This window comes from Micromesistius poutassou (genome assembly GCF_964030765.1).
Source record: "Micromesistius poutassou genome assembly, chromosome: 8".
In the NCBI taxonomy this organism is placed as follows: Eukaryota; Metazoa; Chordata; class Actinopteri; order Gadiformes; family Gadidae; genus Micromesistius; species Micromesistius poutassou.
The window spans coordinates 12056777-12073260 of NC_140278.1; the positions used below are offsets into that span (position 1 = coordinate 12056777).

The 16484-nt window shown below is 42.7% G+C and overlaps 2 protein-coding genes across 2 annotated transcripts; one reads left to right on the forward strand and one right to left on the reverse strand.

Moving 5' to 3' along the window:
• The first annotated feature begins 415 nt into the window (after positions 1-415).
• dcstamp (dendrocyte expressed seven transmembrane protein) lies at positions 416-4573 on the forward strand. Its single transcript, XM_084472050.1, has 3 exons — positions 416-2420; positions 2525-2857; positions 2944-4573. Exons 1-3 carry the CDS (start codon positions 1380-1382, stop codon positions 3007-3009), a joined length of 1440 nt encoding a protein of 479 aa, XP_084328176.1. The 5' UTR covers positions 416-1379; the 3' UTR covers positions 3010-4573.
• A 148-nt stretch (positions 4574-4721) lies between these two features.
• dpys (dihydropyrimidinase) lies at positions 4722-16190 on the reverse strand. Its single transcript, XM_084472049.1, has 9 exons — positions 15841-16190; positions 14947-15105; positions 14463-14642; positions 11453-11642; positions 10602-10758; positions 9564-9705; positions 8214-8356; positions 5399-5606; positions 4722-5154 (listed from the first exon to the last, which is right to left on the reverse strand). Exons 1-9 carry the CDS (start codon positions 16090-16092, stop codon positions 5089-5091), a joined length of 1497 nt encoding a protein of 498 aa, XP_084328175.1. The 5' UTR covers positions 16093-16190; the 3' UTR covers positions 4722-5088.
• Between the last annotated feature and the right edge of the window lie 294 nt (positions 16191-16484).

The following is a 16484-nucleotide window of genomic DNA, read 5'->3' on the forward strand; positions in this document are numbered from 1 at the left end:
TGGGATTTGATTTGTTTGACAAGCATGTTGAAAAGGTTCTTCTGCAACATGGCTTGGGCACACCTTACAGTAACTCAGCATGTTTTGATAAAGATGATATTTGGACTTTTTGCAGTTTCTTGTACAGTGCATGTCAACTCCATTACTTTCCTCCCCCCTCACCTAAAATTGAATTCTACAACAAATTAGTTATTGGGCTTAACTGACCAATTGTCAACGTTTTATCAAAACATTCCACCCCAATGATCATATTTTTTTTTTGTTTTTGACATGGAAAATATTTTATATTTAACAGAGGTTGACAACACAGTTGTGATTGCAAGTGTATTTTATTTCAGTATTGTTGACTAACATGCAAAAATTATCTGTATTTATAAAAACAAGAGGTCTACATCGAATCCAGAGACAGCAAACATGAAAAGAGATGGATGTTGATAATTTTTTTCAGGCACTGTTGGTAAAGATGAGCTAATGACAAGTTCAAGTAACAAGGGATATTGCCACACATTTTTTCCTTGTTTATGAAAATGAAATTAATTTACTATATTTTTGTTAGTTTATTTAATGGCCAAGACCAGTCCATTTTTATTTTATTTTATATTTTTAGTAATTATAAGTGCTTCTCATGTCTGGGAAGTTTATAAATATTAAAGTTGCAGTATGTCTGAATGAAATTGAATTGAGGCATTATTCCTTTTCCATATTAAGCTCCTACGTTTTGATGTCCATTGAAAGCTCATTTGCTGTAACAAGCTATATATTTTGATTTCCATTGTACATAACTATAGATGTCAGGGTTTAAATAAAAAAAAGCTATCACAAATAGATCAGCAGTCTTTTGGAACAGAAATAATGCCTCAAATGATGACAAAGACATATGCTATTTATCCTTTCCAATGCCTTTTCTTTTTTTTCCTTTGGTGCAATGTGTTAATGCCAAGGCTATGTCTTGGTAAAGTATGGTTGAGTACAGAGATTTATGTAAGTTATTTTTCAAATTAAAATAAAAAATGGATATTACACTGATGCTGTGTGTTGGCTGACATCAACACAAACACACGTTCACGCACACAAAAATGTCAGATGGACAAATATAAAACGAGCGACCAAACGAGAGAAATAGATAGACAGAAGAAAACAGGAAGAGCACTTCAGGAACTCAAGAAAATGGGAAGTGAGTATTGTCTACGGGTTGAGTTGGGACAGTAGTTCCTCTTTCATTCATACAGTATTTAAGTACAGGCAGCACAGGCCACACGGCTGTTCTTCATACATGGACTTCAATCAACACGGTCACACATTCCCTACCTTCCTTTAGCCAGGGGTGGTCGATTGATTCAAACATTGCACATTCATTCACTTGAAGGACATAAAGGTTGATGGCCTTCTCAGTGCTACAATGCTTTTCCAACGTCGGTGGTATTGTGACGGAAGTTTTCACTACAGGTAGAATGGACGACCTTCGGAGAGGAGCCATTCTTGTAGTCACCTGCAGCCTGCTTAGTCTGCTCCTGGGCTCCCTGCTCCTCCTGTACCTCCTCTTCATGCGGGGCTACGAAGCGGTCGCAGCCTGCTGCATGGCCGGCTGCTTCAGCGCTCTGATCACGGTCGCTTTCTGCCTCTCTAGAAGAGTGCGGTGCATGGGAACACTTTTTGTCATCTCCTGCTTCATGAAGCAAAGTCGTAAACTGCTTCTCATGGCCGGTATCAGTTTTGTTGTGCTCCGAAACATCCACAACACCATGGAGAACCTCACTGGCTTGGCCAGGAGCATGTTATGCAACCTGAAGGCCAAGAGGTTGTCCATCTCCTTGGCACCGCTGGACAACTACATCAAAATGCTGCGATGGGTTAATAAGATATTCAAGCAGGTGAAAGATCTCGGGTTGATCAAGTTTGACGCTGACTTGAAAGTTTCCGCCACGGTGCACGGCGAGAGGTTCAAGGAGAAGCTGGCAGACGCCAGGCACAATCTCAACCAGACGGTGACCAAGGCGCTGACCGTTGTGCACACCATGAGGTCGGTGATGCACCAGGTGCTGCCCGCCGTCAGCTTCCTCTTGCTCTTGTTCCTGATCGCGCTGCATGTGAAAAAGTACCGCGACAGTGTGAGGTACAAGAACAAGTTCATCAGCCCCAAATTTGTGGCGTTTGACACCAAGGAGAAGGCAGAGGGAAGGCTTCATGTGCTGCCTCTCACACCACAGGAGGAGAGGAAGTATATTTACATCCCTGCCCTGCATTTCACCAAGTCGGAGGGGCGAGCCATGGTGAAGTTTGGCATTCCGGTTTTTTCCCATTTTGTGTTGTGGGTCTTGTTTTTGGGTATCGATGCGTTAATGTACTGTTTTGTGAAGATCATTACAACACACTTGGCAGAGTTGGAGCCATTCAAAGTGCCACTGATAATGAGATACACAGTAAGTCATACCGATAAACTCCTCTCTGATACATTGTTCTGAGTCTTCTGAGCCAGAGGAACTGCAGCTAAACGCAAATAACTATCTTTGTTTTTATCTCATAGGAAATTCAAACGCTTTTTGGTTTACCGACCAATGAAGGGCAGAAAACCTACGATTTCTCCTACAACATGACCTTGTTTGAGAAGGAGTGCCTTCCCCAACCTAAGCTTCTGTTCTACAGCTCCATCGCCCCGTTGGCTTTCATTCTGCTCATCCTGCTCGTCATGGCAGCCATGGCTTCAAAGCTCATGCAGCTTCGGCTGCTTATCTGCGAGCAATTCTTCTCTGAATCCTCAGAGGAGAGGGTGAGGTACCTTCATGCAAAGATCCTGAGGAAGAGACATAAAACTAAGAGGACCAATGATGGCATCACGTTGGGATCGCTCATTTTCAAGGTTTGCCTGAAGCATGTCATGTGGCAAGTGTGTGATTGGGACGGATTTATTGATTGATTGTTAACATGTCTTCTTTTTTCCCTTAGTTACATTTCTGGTGTCCGCTGATCTTCGGGCCAAATGGATTGCACAAGGATTTTGTGTTAAGCTGATGGATAAGTTATTTCAAATAATTATATTATGTACATATTACTATTTACTTGTAATGGTGTTTGTATACTAGATGTATTGTTATTGTTGACATTGTAGAGGTTGAAAATACAAAAAAAAATATAAAAAATATGAAATAATATTATATATTCTATTTTCCACTTTAAAATAGAAGCAATATGCTTCCCTACTGAACTATGACTCAATACTCCTGAATCGTTTTTTGTCATATTGTAGACAAGATCAAAAAAGGAAATGGAAATATCCATTGTATGTGAACATGATTCATTCATGGAAATGGTTAGTACAAAGGATATTGTATGACAGATGTCTGTAATAACTGTTGGTTGGGGCTTTAGTGATGCCATTATACAGTAACTAGATACTGGACTGGAAACACACTGTTTGTTTTCAACTGTTTTCTGACTGCAGCTGCTGTTGTGTCTGCCGTGTTCCAACACCACAAAAGGTAATGGATTGTAAATAATATGCAGAAGTGAAAGGTCAAGATATGCTATCTGTAGCCCTGAAGTGTGAGCCAGAAGTCTATCTTCCATCTGCTCTACTTCTAATGTCAAGCCTTACCAACAACAAGCTACTAAATGTTGATATTCAATTTTTTTAGTGATACAGCCATATGATCTACTGATTGTAAAGCTAAATCCACACTGTTTGTCTCCTCATTTTAATTTTTATTATTTTTTAATAAAGGCAGCAGCACTTCCGTTTTTGTTGACATGCATAGTTTTTTCGTGTCTGCGTTTGTTTCCTGCATTTCATCGGAGGTAACAACATCCACCAATAATCACCAAGCACTCACAAGTACTGAGGGACCGATGCTCAGAGAGCTTTATCAGTTAGCTCCACACACAGATAACTGACTGTTTCGCTTACATAATACGAGACATATGTCCCTTTACATGTGCTCTGAGCAGCTTTCTCTCCTAAGGCAGTTACGTTTTGGTACTGTATCAGAATCCCTTCGGAGTGCAATAATTACTACACTGTACATCGATGCTCATCGATCGTTCGACAGATATATATACAGTATAGGATGCAGATGGAGACTCGGATCAGTCAGAATATGATTGATCTTTTTGATTATTATTTTCTTCACGTAAAATCTAATTATTTTATGTGGTGTGCTAATATGATGTATATTTATGACGACATTCCTTATTTTAATTAAATATAGATTATGCAATAATTTGACCATTTAAAAACAGGATGCACCCCATCCAATGACGCACACCAAACTACAAAACGCTGCAAGAGAGATTAGCACGAGAGAGGAAGTGGCCCAGTGCTTGAATGAGTGCACCATTTGTGACTCACATATTGCCACTGACCCATGTGGCAAACTGATAAACTCACATTATGTCTCATACAGCCCTATGGCAAATCACAACGCCAGCATTCCTACCCAATAGGAGGCCACTATGTGTGTCATGTAACAGCATGGCTAGGTTGTTTCACTGTAGCAGGCATGCAGCCCCCTTACATGTGAATGTGAATATGTAAATATATATATGAATTTATATGAATATATATATATAATTATATATATATATATATCATTTTTAATGTGGATATATTTACATATGTACATATGTAAACATGCATATATTTACATTTTTACACCTAAAACATATCCACATAAGGCACAATAGTAAAAAGTAGGGTGAAAGGGGAATAACATCATACACAAACAAAGTAATTTGGGATTTCTTTAACAATACACAAAAGAAAATCATCTGAGGTATTTTTGTAATTGTCATATTCATATTCATAATCATATTAATTCACTCTACCTTTTGATTATGAGTGCAATTCCAAGTTTAATACAATTGTAATCTTTAGCCACAAAAGTAGTCACTTGTTTAAATAACCCGAAGAGCAGCCTTACCCTCCAGTAATGCAGTAATCATGGCGAGGATTAGCTTAAGCAGTGAGACACTAACATCCCCTATCTGTACTTCCATTGGGTGAATTAAAAACAGCTGCATCATAAACGAGGGGAATATTGGCAACAGAAGACAACAAAAGAGCCGTGACTCATGACTGCGCTGGTCCGATGTAGGTCACTGGCTCAACAATATGACTTTGCCCTGGTAAGCCTCTCTGACCACAGCTGTAGGCTGACACACCTGTCCGTCAAAGAACAAAACACAGAAAATACATTTCAGTTTGAATGTAGGTCACCATAACAGCAGTTATGGTCTGTAAGAGCTGCCGCACCATTCTCCCTGTGACTTCATATTTAATACTCTTTTTTTTCTGGAGAGAAAAAAATACGACTGTGGTTAAAAAGTGCTCTGTGCTCTGCCCTAGGAGGGGAATATGTTAGGGTGTGGTGTGGAGAGACAGAAGAGACAGACAGAAGGATCCCACCTGCTCCCTCTGCCTGACGCGCTTGTAGACAAACTCGGAGAACGGTGGGCGCGGGACGAAGCAGCCCGCCCCGGCTGTCACCGTCAGTTCCCCGCGCTCGTACACCACCTTCCCCCGGGAGATGGTGACCACGGGGACGCCATGGCACACCATGCCCTCAAAGATGTTGTAGTCCACCGCCTGGTGGTGCGTGCTGGCCGAGATTGTCCTGTGGTTTCGAGGGAACATCCAGACACAATAAGAACAGAAGGGGGAGGGAGGACCAACGCGGCTCAGCTGGTTTCAGTCAGGCGTGTTGACGGGACAATGTCCCCGTGTTAAACTTGTATTGTTTTCTGTTTGAGAAGGTTGTTATGTTGAATGTCGCTTTCTTGTGTGACACACACCACCAGCTAGAACCACGGCTATCTGCCTAGCGCTGCTTGATTCATTGGAGGTGAGGAAGGGCTGGCTGGGAGACCGAGAAGGTGCTGGTAGGTGTGTTGGAAGGCCAATTGGGTGGGGGTGCTTATCCCACTGACCAATGTCATATAGGCCCAATACCTCAGGAATGGAGATGGACATTTAGCATGTCCTAGAGCAGCGTTTTTTGGATGAGAGGTCCTGACTCTGGTCACTGAAGCTCTTTGGCACTCATCTCAAGAGTCGGGAGCTTCCCTCGGTGTCCTTGCCAAAATGCCAACCTGAATCCTGTACCAACATTGGTGTCCTAAACGTCTCCTGGTCTTTGATTGGATTGCATCATCCCTCACCCATCCACCATGAAAGCATTCTGGCTGCTGTTCAAAACATATCCCCCCCCCCCCCCCACACACACACACACACACACACACACACACACACACACACACACACACACACACACACACACACACACACACACACACACACACACACACACACACACACACACACACACACACACACACAATGTAAAGCACTTTATAAATGCATTAATTATTATTAGTAGAATGAGGCATGGCTGAACATTTCGTCATGCATTGTTTAGGGATGTGCATTTGAGCTGCACGTTTAGCTGGAAGGCTTACAAAGCATTATATTATAGCTTCCTCACTCCAATGGTGCTTATTATAGTATAGTATATATGATGAGGAAGTGCCCAGTAAGATTAGTAATAATGCCAGGCCAGTATCTTGTAAACAGGTTATGTAAAGAAAAGATTTTCCCTTAAGCCAGACGAGTACATTTCAGGACAATAAAACCCTTTCACTTGCCAGCATTGAACAAAGTGAACAGAAACACACTTCCCGATCCGGGCAGGATACAGTACTATAAGACCCACCATACCTAACTAATAGCCCTTGATTTCCCTGCATATTTTCCCTTAGCTTCAGAAGAATGATATTAAAGAGGCTGGAGAGGACAGGCAGAGTCTGCTTATGTAACCACCAGGATTCGCTCCTGTCCCTCGCAGGTTGTGACAGAGGCCACAACCAGGGCACATTCGCTACGCTGATCCACGGATAATTAGCCGACACAAACGTTAACAAGCAGTCGGCCACTGACGACAGAAGGCATGTGTGTTTTCTTTCTTTTGCCAGCTGACACACAGTACAAGGCAGGCAGGTAGGCACATGCACACACACACACACACACACACATAAATGTGTCCACACACACACACAAGCACGTGCTCACAAACAAAACACACTCATCTTCTACCTTTCAGCCACTCTGGGTTATGTAAGTTGCTGCAAGGGCTGCTGCACAGTAGCTCCTTGCATGCAAACATCGTGTGTGTGTGTGTGTGTGTGTGTGTGTGTGTGTGTGTGTGTGTGTGTGTGTGTGTGTGTGTGTGTGTGTGTGTGTGTGTGTGTGTGTGTGCGTGCGTGCGTGCGTGCGTGCGTGAGTGTGTGTGTATAAAACCGGATGCATTGATAATATGTTATGTTTGGTTTTATGCCGATTTATGCTGTCTTAGGGTCCGGTCCCTCTTTAAAAATAACAAAAATGACTAACATCTTGATGTCTCAGCACTTCGGTTCTGTGCTGCATTACAATGTATCCAATATTAAAATAGAGACACCTACACATTTTCAGGATGAAAAGGGATTACTGTTTTAGCTTCCTTTTTTTAGACTTGACTGTCTACCCACATCGAAAGCACTGGGTTATAAAAAGGCATTGCATGTAAGCGATGACATGGTGGTGATGTCATCATCTGACATGTTGTTTTGCTGTGGGTAAAACCAATGTGCGTCAGTGCCTGGGCCTTTTATCGGGGTGGCGGGACATGAAACAATCCCATGCTCCCTCTAACCTCACATCTGTAGCCCACACACCGCACGACTGAATGCTGACGGCTTGACACGAATGTCCCACACTCACGAGACGCACTTAGTTCTGTTTCAGCTCTGTTTCAGCTGCTTCATGACCGCTGAGAATGCAGGTGTGGGTGGAAATGGAGGGGGGAGGGGGTGGAACTAAAACATGAAAAACAGCAGAACTCCATGAGCTTGGCATTAAGAAGAGCAGATCTCTATTCTCTAAACATTAAGAAGAGCAGATCTCTATTCTCTAAACATTAAGAAGAGCAGATCTCTATTCTCTAAACATTAACAACAGCAGAGTTAGATTCTAATATTAAGAACAGCAGAGCTATATTCTCTAAACATTAACAACAGCAGACCTAAATCTTTTGCATCTTTAAAAGTGATGCACCATCACAGCTTGGGCCGATGTATGCCAATTCGTCTGCACGCATGTGCACATAAACACAACAACAAGTTAGGTGCAGCGTCTATGTCTCCTGTACCGTGCCTCCTGTCTATGAAAGACGGATGTGTCCTTTTACCTTGTGGAATTGGGGTCCCAGACCACCACGTCGGCATCAGAACCCTTGGCGATCCGGCCCTTTTGGGGATAGAAGTTGAATATTTTGGCCGCGTTGCTGCTGGTTACGGCAACGTATCGGTTTTCGTCCATCTTTCCACTGTGCTGAGGAAATGACAAAGTACAGATGTGATTAACCAACACCTGTGCCATTGTAGGTGTTCATGTCATGTGCCTGAATTGTTTTGAAGTGTTGGCACATTTGTGCTTCTGTAAGCTGTAACACTTTATAAAAATGGTATTCAAATTAATATTAGTTAATACAGCAATAAGCATTTACTAACATTTAATTAACAGTCAACTAATGGTTTAGTTGTCAATTACTAATGGTGTGATAGGGTTCATGTTAGGGCTAACCCTAACCCCGTAACCCTTACCCCTATGCTAGTACTATATAATAATGCTTATTACTGTATTTACTAGCATGAATTAATGGTTCATTTATATTGCCTTATTGTACAGTGTTAGTATGTATGTAGTATGTCTTATAAAATAGGTAAACAACCTAAATAAAACTTTAAACAAACAAAGGTTAAGGCCCTGTCCCAATTCTCCCCCTTCCCTGAGCCCTAACCCTAGATTTTGCGCGTTCCCTGCAAAGGGGTAGGGTGTCCCAATACTTAAAGGAGCAAGGGTGTGTGCTGTTTTTTCCTTAAAATCAACCCTTGCTAGCCAGCTCGGTGGCTGACTTGCAGCTAAGGGCACTCAAAGCAAGTGTTCTTGTTAAGGGGAGAGGGCCTAAATGATTACACACTTTACTTCAAGTTGATATACAGAGGGCCAGGTCATTTCTGTAGCATGAAAAATGTCTCTATGCTGCACTCAGCAAACTATTTTGGTGGCCATGCGTCAGAAGTAGCCTACCCACAACAAAAGATGTGAAATGCTTTGTTATACTGCTGGGCTCAGCGATACCGAGTGAGTCAGCAATCTCCACCATGGGGCAGAGAATGTTTCCGAAAACCCTCTTCAGCAAACACTAGACTGTGCTCATTATCAACCACATACTGTAAATGCTCCTTGTTGTTGATGGACAGATCTTGAATGCAATCCAAGTAAACCTCCGAAGCTTGGTTTGGTAGATTTATAAATATAGAAAAATGACATGGTGTGCATGGTTTATACACATAAAATATGTATACATATGAATCATATGTATACACATATATACATATATGACCATATTTTGGATTTTATTATGGTAAAACTGTAGAAGATTGGGCAGTGCATGCATAATGGTCTGCTATGATGTGTCTCTTAAGCTCTGATCAACAAGACAAAAACAAGACCAAGGCTACTTGAGGAGACATACCACGCCCTTCTCCCAGATGACAGACATCCTGTCCTCCACGCCGTTCACTCCGTTGGGGATCTTGGTGAAGTCGTCCTTGCCCAGAGCCTTCTGGCACACACTGAAGGTGCAGTTGTCTGTCCCCGTCACACTCAGGTCATCGCTGGGGAGGAGACAGAGGACATGCATGACCGCTAAATGGACTGCGTTTATTAAGTGCTTTTGTAACCTGTGGCCACTCAACTGCTTCACAAACAGTGCTTCCTGTTCACCCATTCATACACACATTCCTACACTGACAGTGGTGTCAACCATACAATACAACAGCCAGCTGGTCGGAAGCAGTTAGGGTTAGGTGTCTTGCTCAGGTACACCTCAACACTATGCTAGATGGGGACGGGGTAGTAGCTAACTATGACTGAATGAACTGACTCCAAGTGGCCACATACTCCTATACCTCCTCAATCATTAAACAAATCATACCTTTTAACTCTAGACTTCTTTTCATTAAGTAGTAATTTATTTTTGATTCAATCTACCTCTTAGCTTATCTCCTGGATTCAGATTAAGCAGTGTTGCATCAAGCTATTAAAAGCTATAAATAATAATAATAATGTTATAAATGTATTATTTGTCACATATATGAATGTCTGTCTGTCTATGTCTATGTATTTGTATGTCTATGTCTATGTCTATTTATATGTATGTATATGTTTATGTATGTCTATGTATGTTTATGCTTATTTCTATGTTGATTTATGTATATGTCTAGGTCTATGTCTATAGTAATGTATATGTATGTATAGGTCAATGTCTAAATATATGTCTATGTATGTCTATGTCTATGTATGTCTAAGTCCATTTCTATGTCTATGTATGTCTATGTCTATCTATATGTATGTATGTATGTATGTATGTATGTATGTATGTATGTATGTATGTATGTATGTATGTATGTATGTATGTATGTATGTATGTATGTATGTATGTATGTATGTATGTGTCTATGTATTTTTATTTCTATGTCTAAATATACACATATGTATAGTTCATGTTTACTTTGCCAGCAGGTCCATGAGGTATCCAGGGGTGCTGGGGTCGGGTCTCAGGGGGGGGCCCATGACGAAGCTGGCTGCGTGGGCCCAGTCTTTGTGCCAGCAGTGGGTACCGTCTGTTCCTAGTCCGGCTGCGATGGGCTCCCCAAACACCACGCGCCCTGTGGACGGGGGACAGTGTAGCTCAGTGGTTCCTGTTCATGGCACCCCCTTTACTGCCATGTTGAGATGGTATTATTATAAATTAACAGTATATGCTGAAATATTGCAGTTAAAATTATCAAAACATTTTCACTATTAATGCCTATTAGTGCCTAAACAACTTAAAAGGCGCTGTAGGCAATATTCGAGAGTTGTGAAGAGATAAAGCAGAAAGAGCTGAAAAGAGGGCATGATTTTGAAGCTAAACAAGCTATAAAGTCTAAAAAGTTGAAAAGTGTTGAATTTCACGCACCTGTGATCAACAAGCAAGGTGGATCACGGAATCACAGAAGAGATGCCATGATTGGTGAGAAATGCCCTGATTGGTATCAGAAATTAACCGGGAACGGTCTAAAATCAAAATTGGCTCAAACGGAGGCAAGCGCAGTCAACTTAAGACAGATATTCCCAAAGTGCATTTCACTCACTAATATATGACAGTAGGAAACAATTAAACAGTACAGAAAGTGTTGCTTCTTTTTACTGTAAATACTGTTCCCATAAGCATTACCACTTTCATTTCACTGCACACAGGCAAGTCGTGCTTCCAAAAGACCAGAAATAACAGTAATTCAATGCATAAACAAGGGCACTGACTCCTCCTCCTTATCCTGACAGTGCTGCAGGGAGGAGGAGGCTCCGCCCCCTTCTCACCATCTCTGCGTGCGTTGGAGACCACCTTGGCGGCTGACTTGCTCATCACGTGGACCACGTACAGCGGGCAGTTGACGGCGTGGGCGATGGTGACGGCCCTCTGGGTGGCCTCAGCCTCCACCGCCTCGGGGCGACACATCTCGTGGCCCTCGGGGCCCGTGATGCCCAGGGCCAGTATCTTCTTGGCCCCCTGTGGTGCAGCAGCAGGGTGGTGGTTGGGGTGGTGGTAGTGGTGGTGGTGGTGGTGGTTGTGGTTGGGGCATGTCAAGATAAAGGTCACATGTAAAACGTAAGGTGGGATAGAGGATTTGGTGAAACTGTAATGCCGCTTTTCCACCGCCAGTACCAACTCGACTCGACTCGACTCGCCTCGACTCAACTCGGTTTGGTTGCGTTTCCATCTAAAAAAGTACCTCTTCAATGTGGGCGGGTCGTAGAAAAGAACCTCTCCACCATGGGCGGGTCGTCATTAGGTTTTAATCACGGGAGACGCGATTCCCGGGAAATCTGAATCTGATCAAGACTATTTCCTGATTCCCGGGAAAGGTTATGATGGGAAATAAAATAAAATAAAAAGCGCAATGACTGCGCGTCTATTGTTGTCATACGGTAACGTTGATAGAGGCGAAACTCGAGCCCTAGGAAAGGAACGACACTGAAACGAAACAGCGAAACGCCGGTCCGTGGACTCCAGCCACGCCGGACACACACAACCACGCCCGACACACATAACGACGCGCAGCCTAACTCTAGCCCCGGGAAAGGAGCGACACACACGGCGAAACGCTGATCAGTGTCCCCCTCGGGAGCGGGTTCGTGGACTCCAACCACGCCGGACACAACTTAACTTGAGTGAATATTCCCATTTACAGCCGCTGGCCAATCAGTTACCAGCAGCCTGTTTACGTCACACAAAAGTACCTACTCCGCTGGCATGGAACCTCGACGGAGGTAGTACTAAAAAAAAGTACCCGGTACCAGGTACTTTTTTGCCAATGGAAAACTTTTTTGCCAAAAACAAAGAAATGTCAGACATACAACCGCCTTATTCCTTAATTGATAGCTTTAAATTAGCTTTCAATGCCCCTCAACGCTCTGCGATTTACAGTTTATGTTTAGCCTTTGCTACCCCCTAGTGGTGAAGGTCTGGCATGACGTCTTTAGGATCCGGATCTGGCCTGTTCAACTTGGATCTTGGTTGCTGCACAAGGCAAGAGCTGCTTACATAGGCTGGCTTGTTATCAATGTCTTACTATTAAGTCATTACACAATGCTTTCATAAAACAACTACATCCAGTATTCATGTTTACAAAATGTAAGTGAATTAAAAAATAAATTACCCCATGCATAAACTCTCAGTTGAATAATGTACTATACTAATAAGGCTCCGTCAGCCATATATATATATATACCTCTAGGACCATGTGTTTTCCCTGCATGGGGTTTAACCATTTAACCATTGTGTGGAATGATCACTCACCAGCAGAATTCCACTCAGTTACTGCTTAATCCTGGAATGACCAATGTTTACAGATATCTTTGTGTCATGTCTATAGCACAATGTCTCTCTCTCTCTCTCGGCTCTCTGTAGGAGAGACAAAAAACTAGTATAGGACACCATCAGTTCTTCATGTCCTTCTATAATTACACTCCAACACTAAAATCCTTGGGAATTATTTAAGCAATAGATCACGACAGATTGTGTATAAGCCGCACCCATATAGGCCACACAAGTTTCAAATGCGCTAATTATGTAATGAATAGGCATATAAAACCCTTCAGCCAAGTGATCACTGCAAATCAATGTTAAACTTGAACTTGCTTTTCCCCCCTTTAACCCTTTGAAAAAATATTTCGACCGCTATTAAGTTCACTCGTTGCTTATAATGGTTTATTCGTTTACCAGTATTTCATTAATTTAGAAGACAGTTTTGTTAATTTTTGAATTGTAAAAAAAAATAGGCCTACAATATTTTTTTTGAAGTTGCGAGTTTTTGAAATTATTGGAAGAGAGTCGAGCTGACCTCGCCTGCTGTACCGTATATGTAATGTAGGCCTACTGTAGGCCTATATTGGTGAAACACAACACTGTCAATGTGGCAGTTCCCTGCGCAACGGGGATTTATAAAGGTTACTGTAGGAGCCTACAGTGGCGGAGAATGCGTCAGGAGCTGAATCATCACTACGGTAGAGCTAAGAAGTTTCTACGAGCGCTTCAGACCAACCTTACCAACAAACGATACAAACAAAACCAACAAAATACATAAAAATGCCAAATAGTGATAACACGTCCATTAAGTCGCCGCCGGTCCAGATGTGTCAGGTGTGGGCGAGAGACAGAACGTTCACTTACCACTTTTGGAAATGCCATATATACAGTACGTTCGGATCGCATGATAGGAATATATCTATTCCGATTAGAAATGTAATCGGATCAGAAGTGTCCATGTAAACGCGGCTACATAGCGTCCTTCAGAGAGAAGGCTAGAGACGGTTCGCCGGCAATTTAGCCTACTATCGAGTAGTTCACTCACCCTGACCGTGCGCCTATTGCTTTACAACATTTCCACCCTTTCCATCAATCAACATATTTTTAGGCTTTAGTGAACTATGCTATTGCTTTTAGGCTATATATAAATAAACAACAGTTCAAGTTAGGCGCGGAGTGATACGAAACTCTGTAAACTGAATGGGCGTCATAGCTGTGTATACGCTCAATATACAACCGTTGGGAACCAATCAGATCGCTTGATTTAAGCCACCCGTTTTATAAATGTGCTTACATCACACCAACAACACACTCTACCTCCACTATCTATCTATGGGGTGTTTGTGTTTGTCTGTCCATACTTAAAATGTATATGGTTCAGGAACTTCTCTGGGATTCTGTGCTACATTTAAAAGTGATTCATGCACAACAACATCTCTGGTGTTTTATAACACCATGTGTTGTGATAAGACCTCCACGGAAGACATATGGAGTCCGCGGTGCGGACGCTCACACACGGACCTCTGCGATGAGGTCTCCGTTCTCGGCATGGACCTGGGCGATGGCGCCGACCTCCTTGCACCGGGAGAAGGCAGAGTACAGCTCCTGGTCGCACAGCATGAACACATCCTTGTATGCCATGAACATCTTGAAGGAGTTGACGCCCTTCTCCGCAGCTAGAGTGGCCATCTCTCTTTTGACCTGTGAGCAGTGCGGGGCGAGAAATCATTTCCGCAATGCAAGGGAAGGGAACCGTTTGTTTAGTTGTCATCTTTATTAGGCCTACTTGATTCTCTTTTAGGTATAAAATTGCAAGAAAGGAAGAAATGTCTCAAATATGTCCACGCTAAAATGTTATGAGAAAAAAACTACGTATAGGCCTACAGTTTATGATTTATTTTATACGTTAAGAATGTATCCGGAGCCAAATCAAGCCAATAGTTATTTTAGTTTGCGTGATTGCTTTTGTGAACGGACCTGTGACTTATGACCTAGTGACCTGTACCTGATCGCTCCACCACGTGACGGCCACGTGCAGGGAATAGTCGCAGCAGACCTTTGGGTCAGCCGTGCTGCGCCAGCGATCGTACGCCTCCAGCAGCGACGTGCCCTTCTGGGGGATCACGAAGTCCATGATCATAGTGGTGCCTCCGGCCAGGGCCGCCTTGCAGAGATGAGCGCACACACGCACACACGCGCACACACACACACACACACACACACACACACACACACACACACACACACACACACACACACACACACACACACACACACACACACACACACACACACACACACACACGCACATTCATTAACTTGCTTACAGATCTTCCAGAACTTGATTGTATTTTCATTCGCAAACTTGAAGAAAAGGCTGGATTATACGATTAATGGTTACAATGCGAAAGGCGATGTTCTCATAGATGTTCCTAATAACAAAATGGATTTATAGTCTAGAGTCTTGACATGTAATTGAAGTAAATGTAAACGGCAAACTTCGTTGTCGTCACAGCCCACTTGAAAATGTCGATTCATATTTTTTCTGCAAAAGTTAAGTCAACCACTTTATACAAACTGTTAGGGGGCTGATAGTATTAAAACGGTTTTGGGAAGGAGCCGAAGGACCTATCAGCTAATTGTCCAATATTAATTGCCCATGAATGTGTAATATGTAACCCTATCAAATCAACGTCCTGGGGAGTCCCAATTTCCCCTAGCAAGTAGCCTGCATATAGCATGGCAGATCTTACAGAACGTAGGCCTACGTCTTATTTTGGGCTAAGCCCCCCTCAAGGTACCATGCAACATCGCCCCCGCTGCACGCAGACTCGGGTGGAGAGAGAGACATTGGAAAGGCAGACGAAGCATAATCACACACTCGCTGTTAGGCTTTCACCTTAGTACCGATGTAGAAGTCATCCACTGCTTTGGTGCCCATGAATGCAAGCTCCATGTGTGTGTGGGTGTCGATACCGCCCGGCATCACAAGCATATTCGTCGCATCGATGATCTGAACTCCTGCTGGGACTTTAAGATTGCATCCAATGTCTGATATTTTTCCATGTTCAATGTAGACGTCACTCATAAAAGAGAGATCTTCGTTTACAACCTTTCCTCCTTTAATCAGGATTCTTGTTCGTCCGTCCATCTTTCCCACTAAATCAAACTTAAGGAATTAATGAAGGTTTAGTTGCACCGAAATGAGAAACGGCAGTGGCAGTGGAAACGAAGAGTTTTGCAACAGTTCACTTCATTGACCACGCAGGTTAAAGACCATCCACAGTATTGCGAAACTGAAATGCAAACGCAGGCCCACGCATGCTCGGGAAACAGCAGCACGCCAGCAAAACAAACAGAAGTATGCAAAAAAATAAAAATAAACAAGGGGTGTTGATGAAAATAAAATATGTCAATACCAATCATTTATCAATTGACATCCAATGCGAATGATTATAACGGTTGTAATAAATTACAACATATTTTGGACAAATGTAGGCCTATTTGTCATATATTTATATTTTTCTGTAGGCCTATCATTTG

What these genes read in the sequence shown, in the direction of transcription:
- dpys (XM_084472049.1), bottom strand. Translation starts at nt 16,092, where the DNA reads ATGGACGGACGAACAAGAATCCTGATTAAAGGAGGAAAGGTTGTAAAC. An exon ending in TCATCTGGGAGAAGGGCGTG is followed by an intron (nt 8,357 to 9,563) that starts GTATGTCTCCTC and finishes TCATTTCCTCAG; the next exon opens with CACAGTGGAAAGATGGACGA. An exon ending in GCGTCAGGCAGAGGGAGCAG is followed by an intron (nt 5,155 to 5,398) that starts GTGGGATCCTTC and finishes TTTGACGGACAG; the next exon opens with GTGTGTCAGCCTACAGCTGT.
- dcstamp (XM_084472050.1), top strand. Translation starts at nt 1,380, where the DNA reads ATGGCCTTCTCAGTGCTACAATGCTTTTCCAACGTCGGTGGTATTGTG. An exon ending in CACTGATAATGAGATACACA is followed by an intron (nt 2,421 to 2,524) that starts GTAAGTCATACC and finishes TTTATCTCATAG; the next exon opens with GAAATTCAAACGCTTTTTGG. An exon ending in TGGGATCGCTCATTTTCAAG is followed by an intron (nt 2,858 to 2,943) that starts GTTTGCCTGAAG and finishes TTTTTCCCTTAG; the next exon opens with TTACATTTCTGGTGTCCGCT.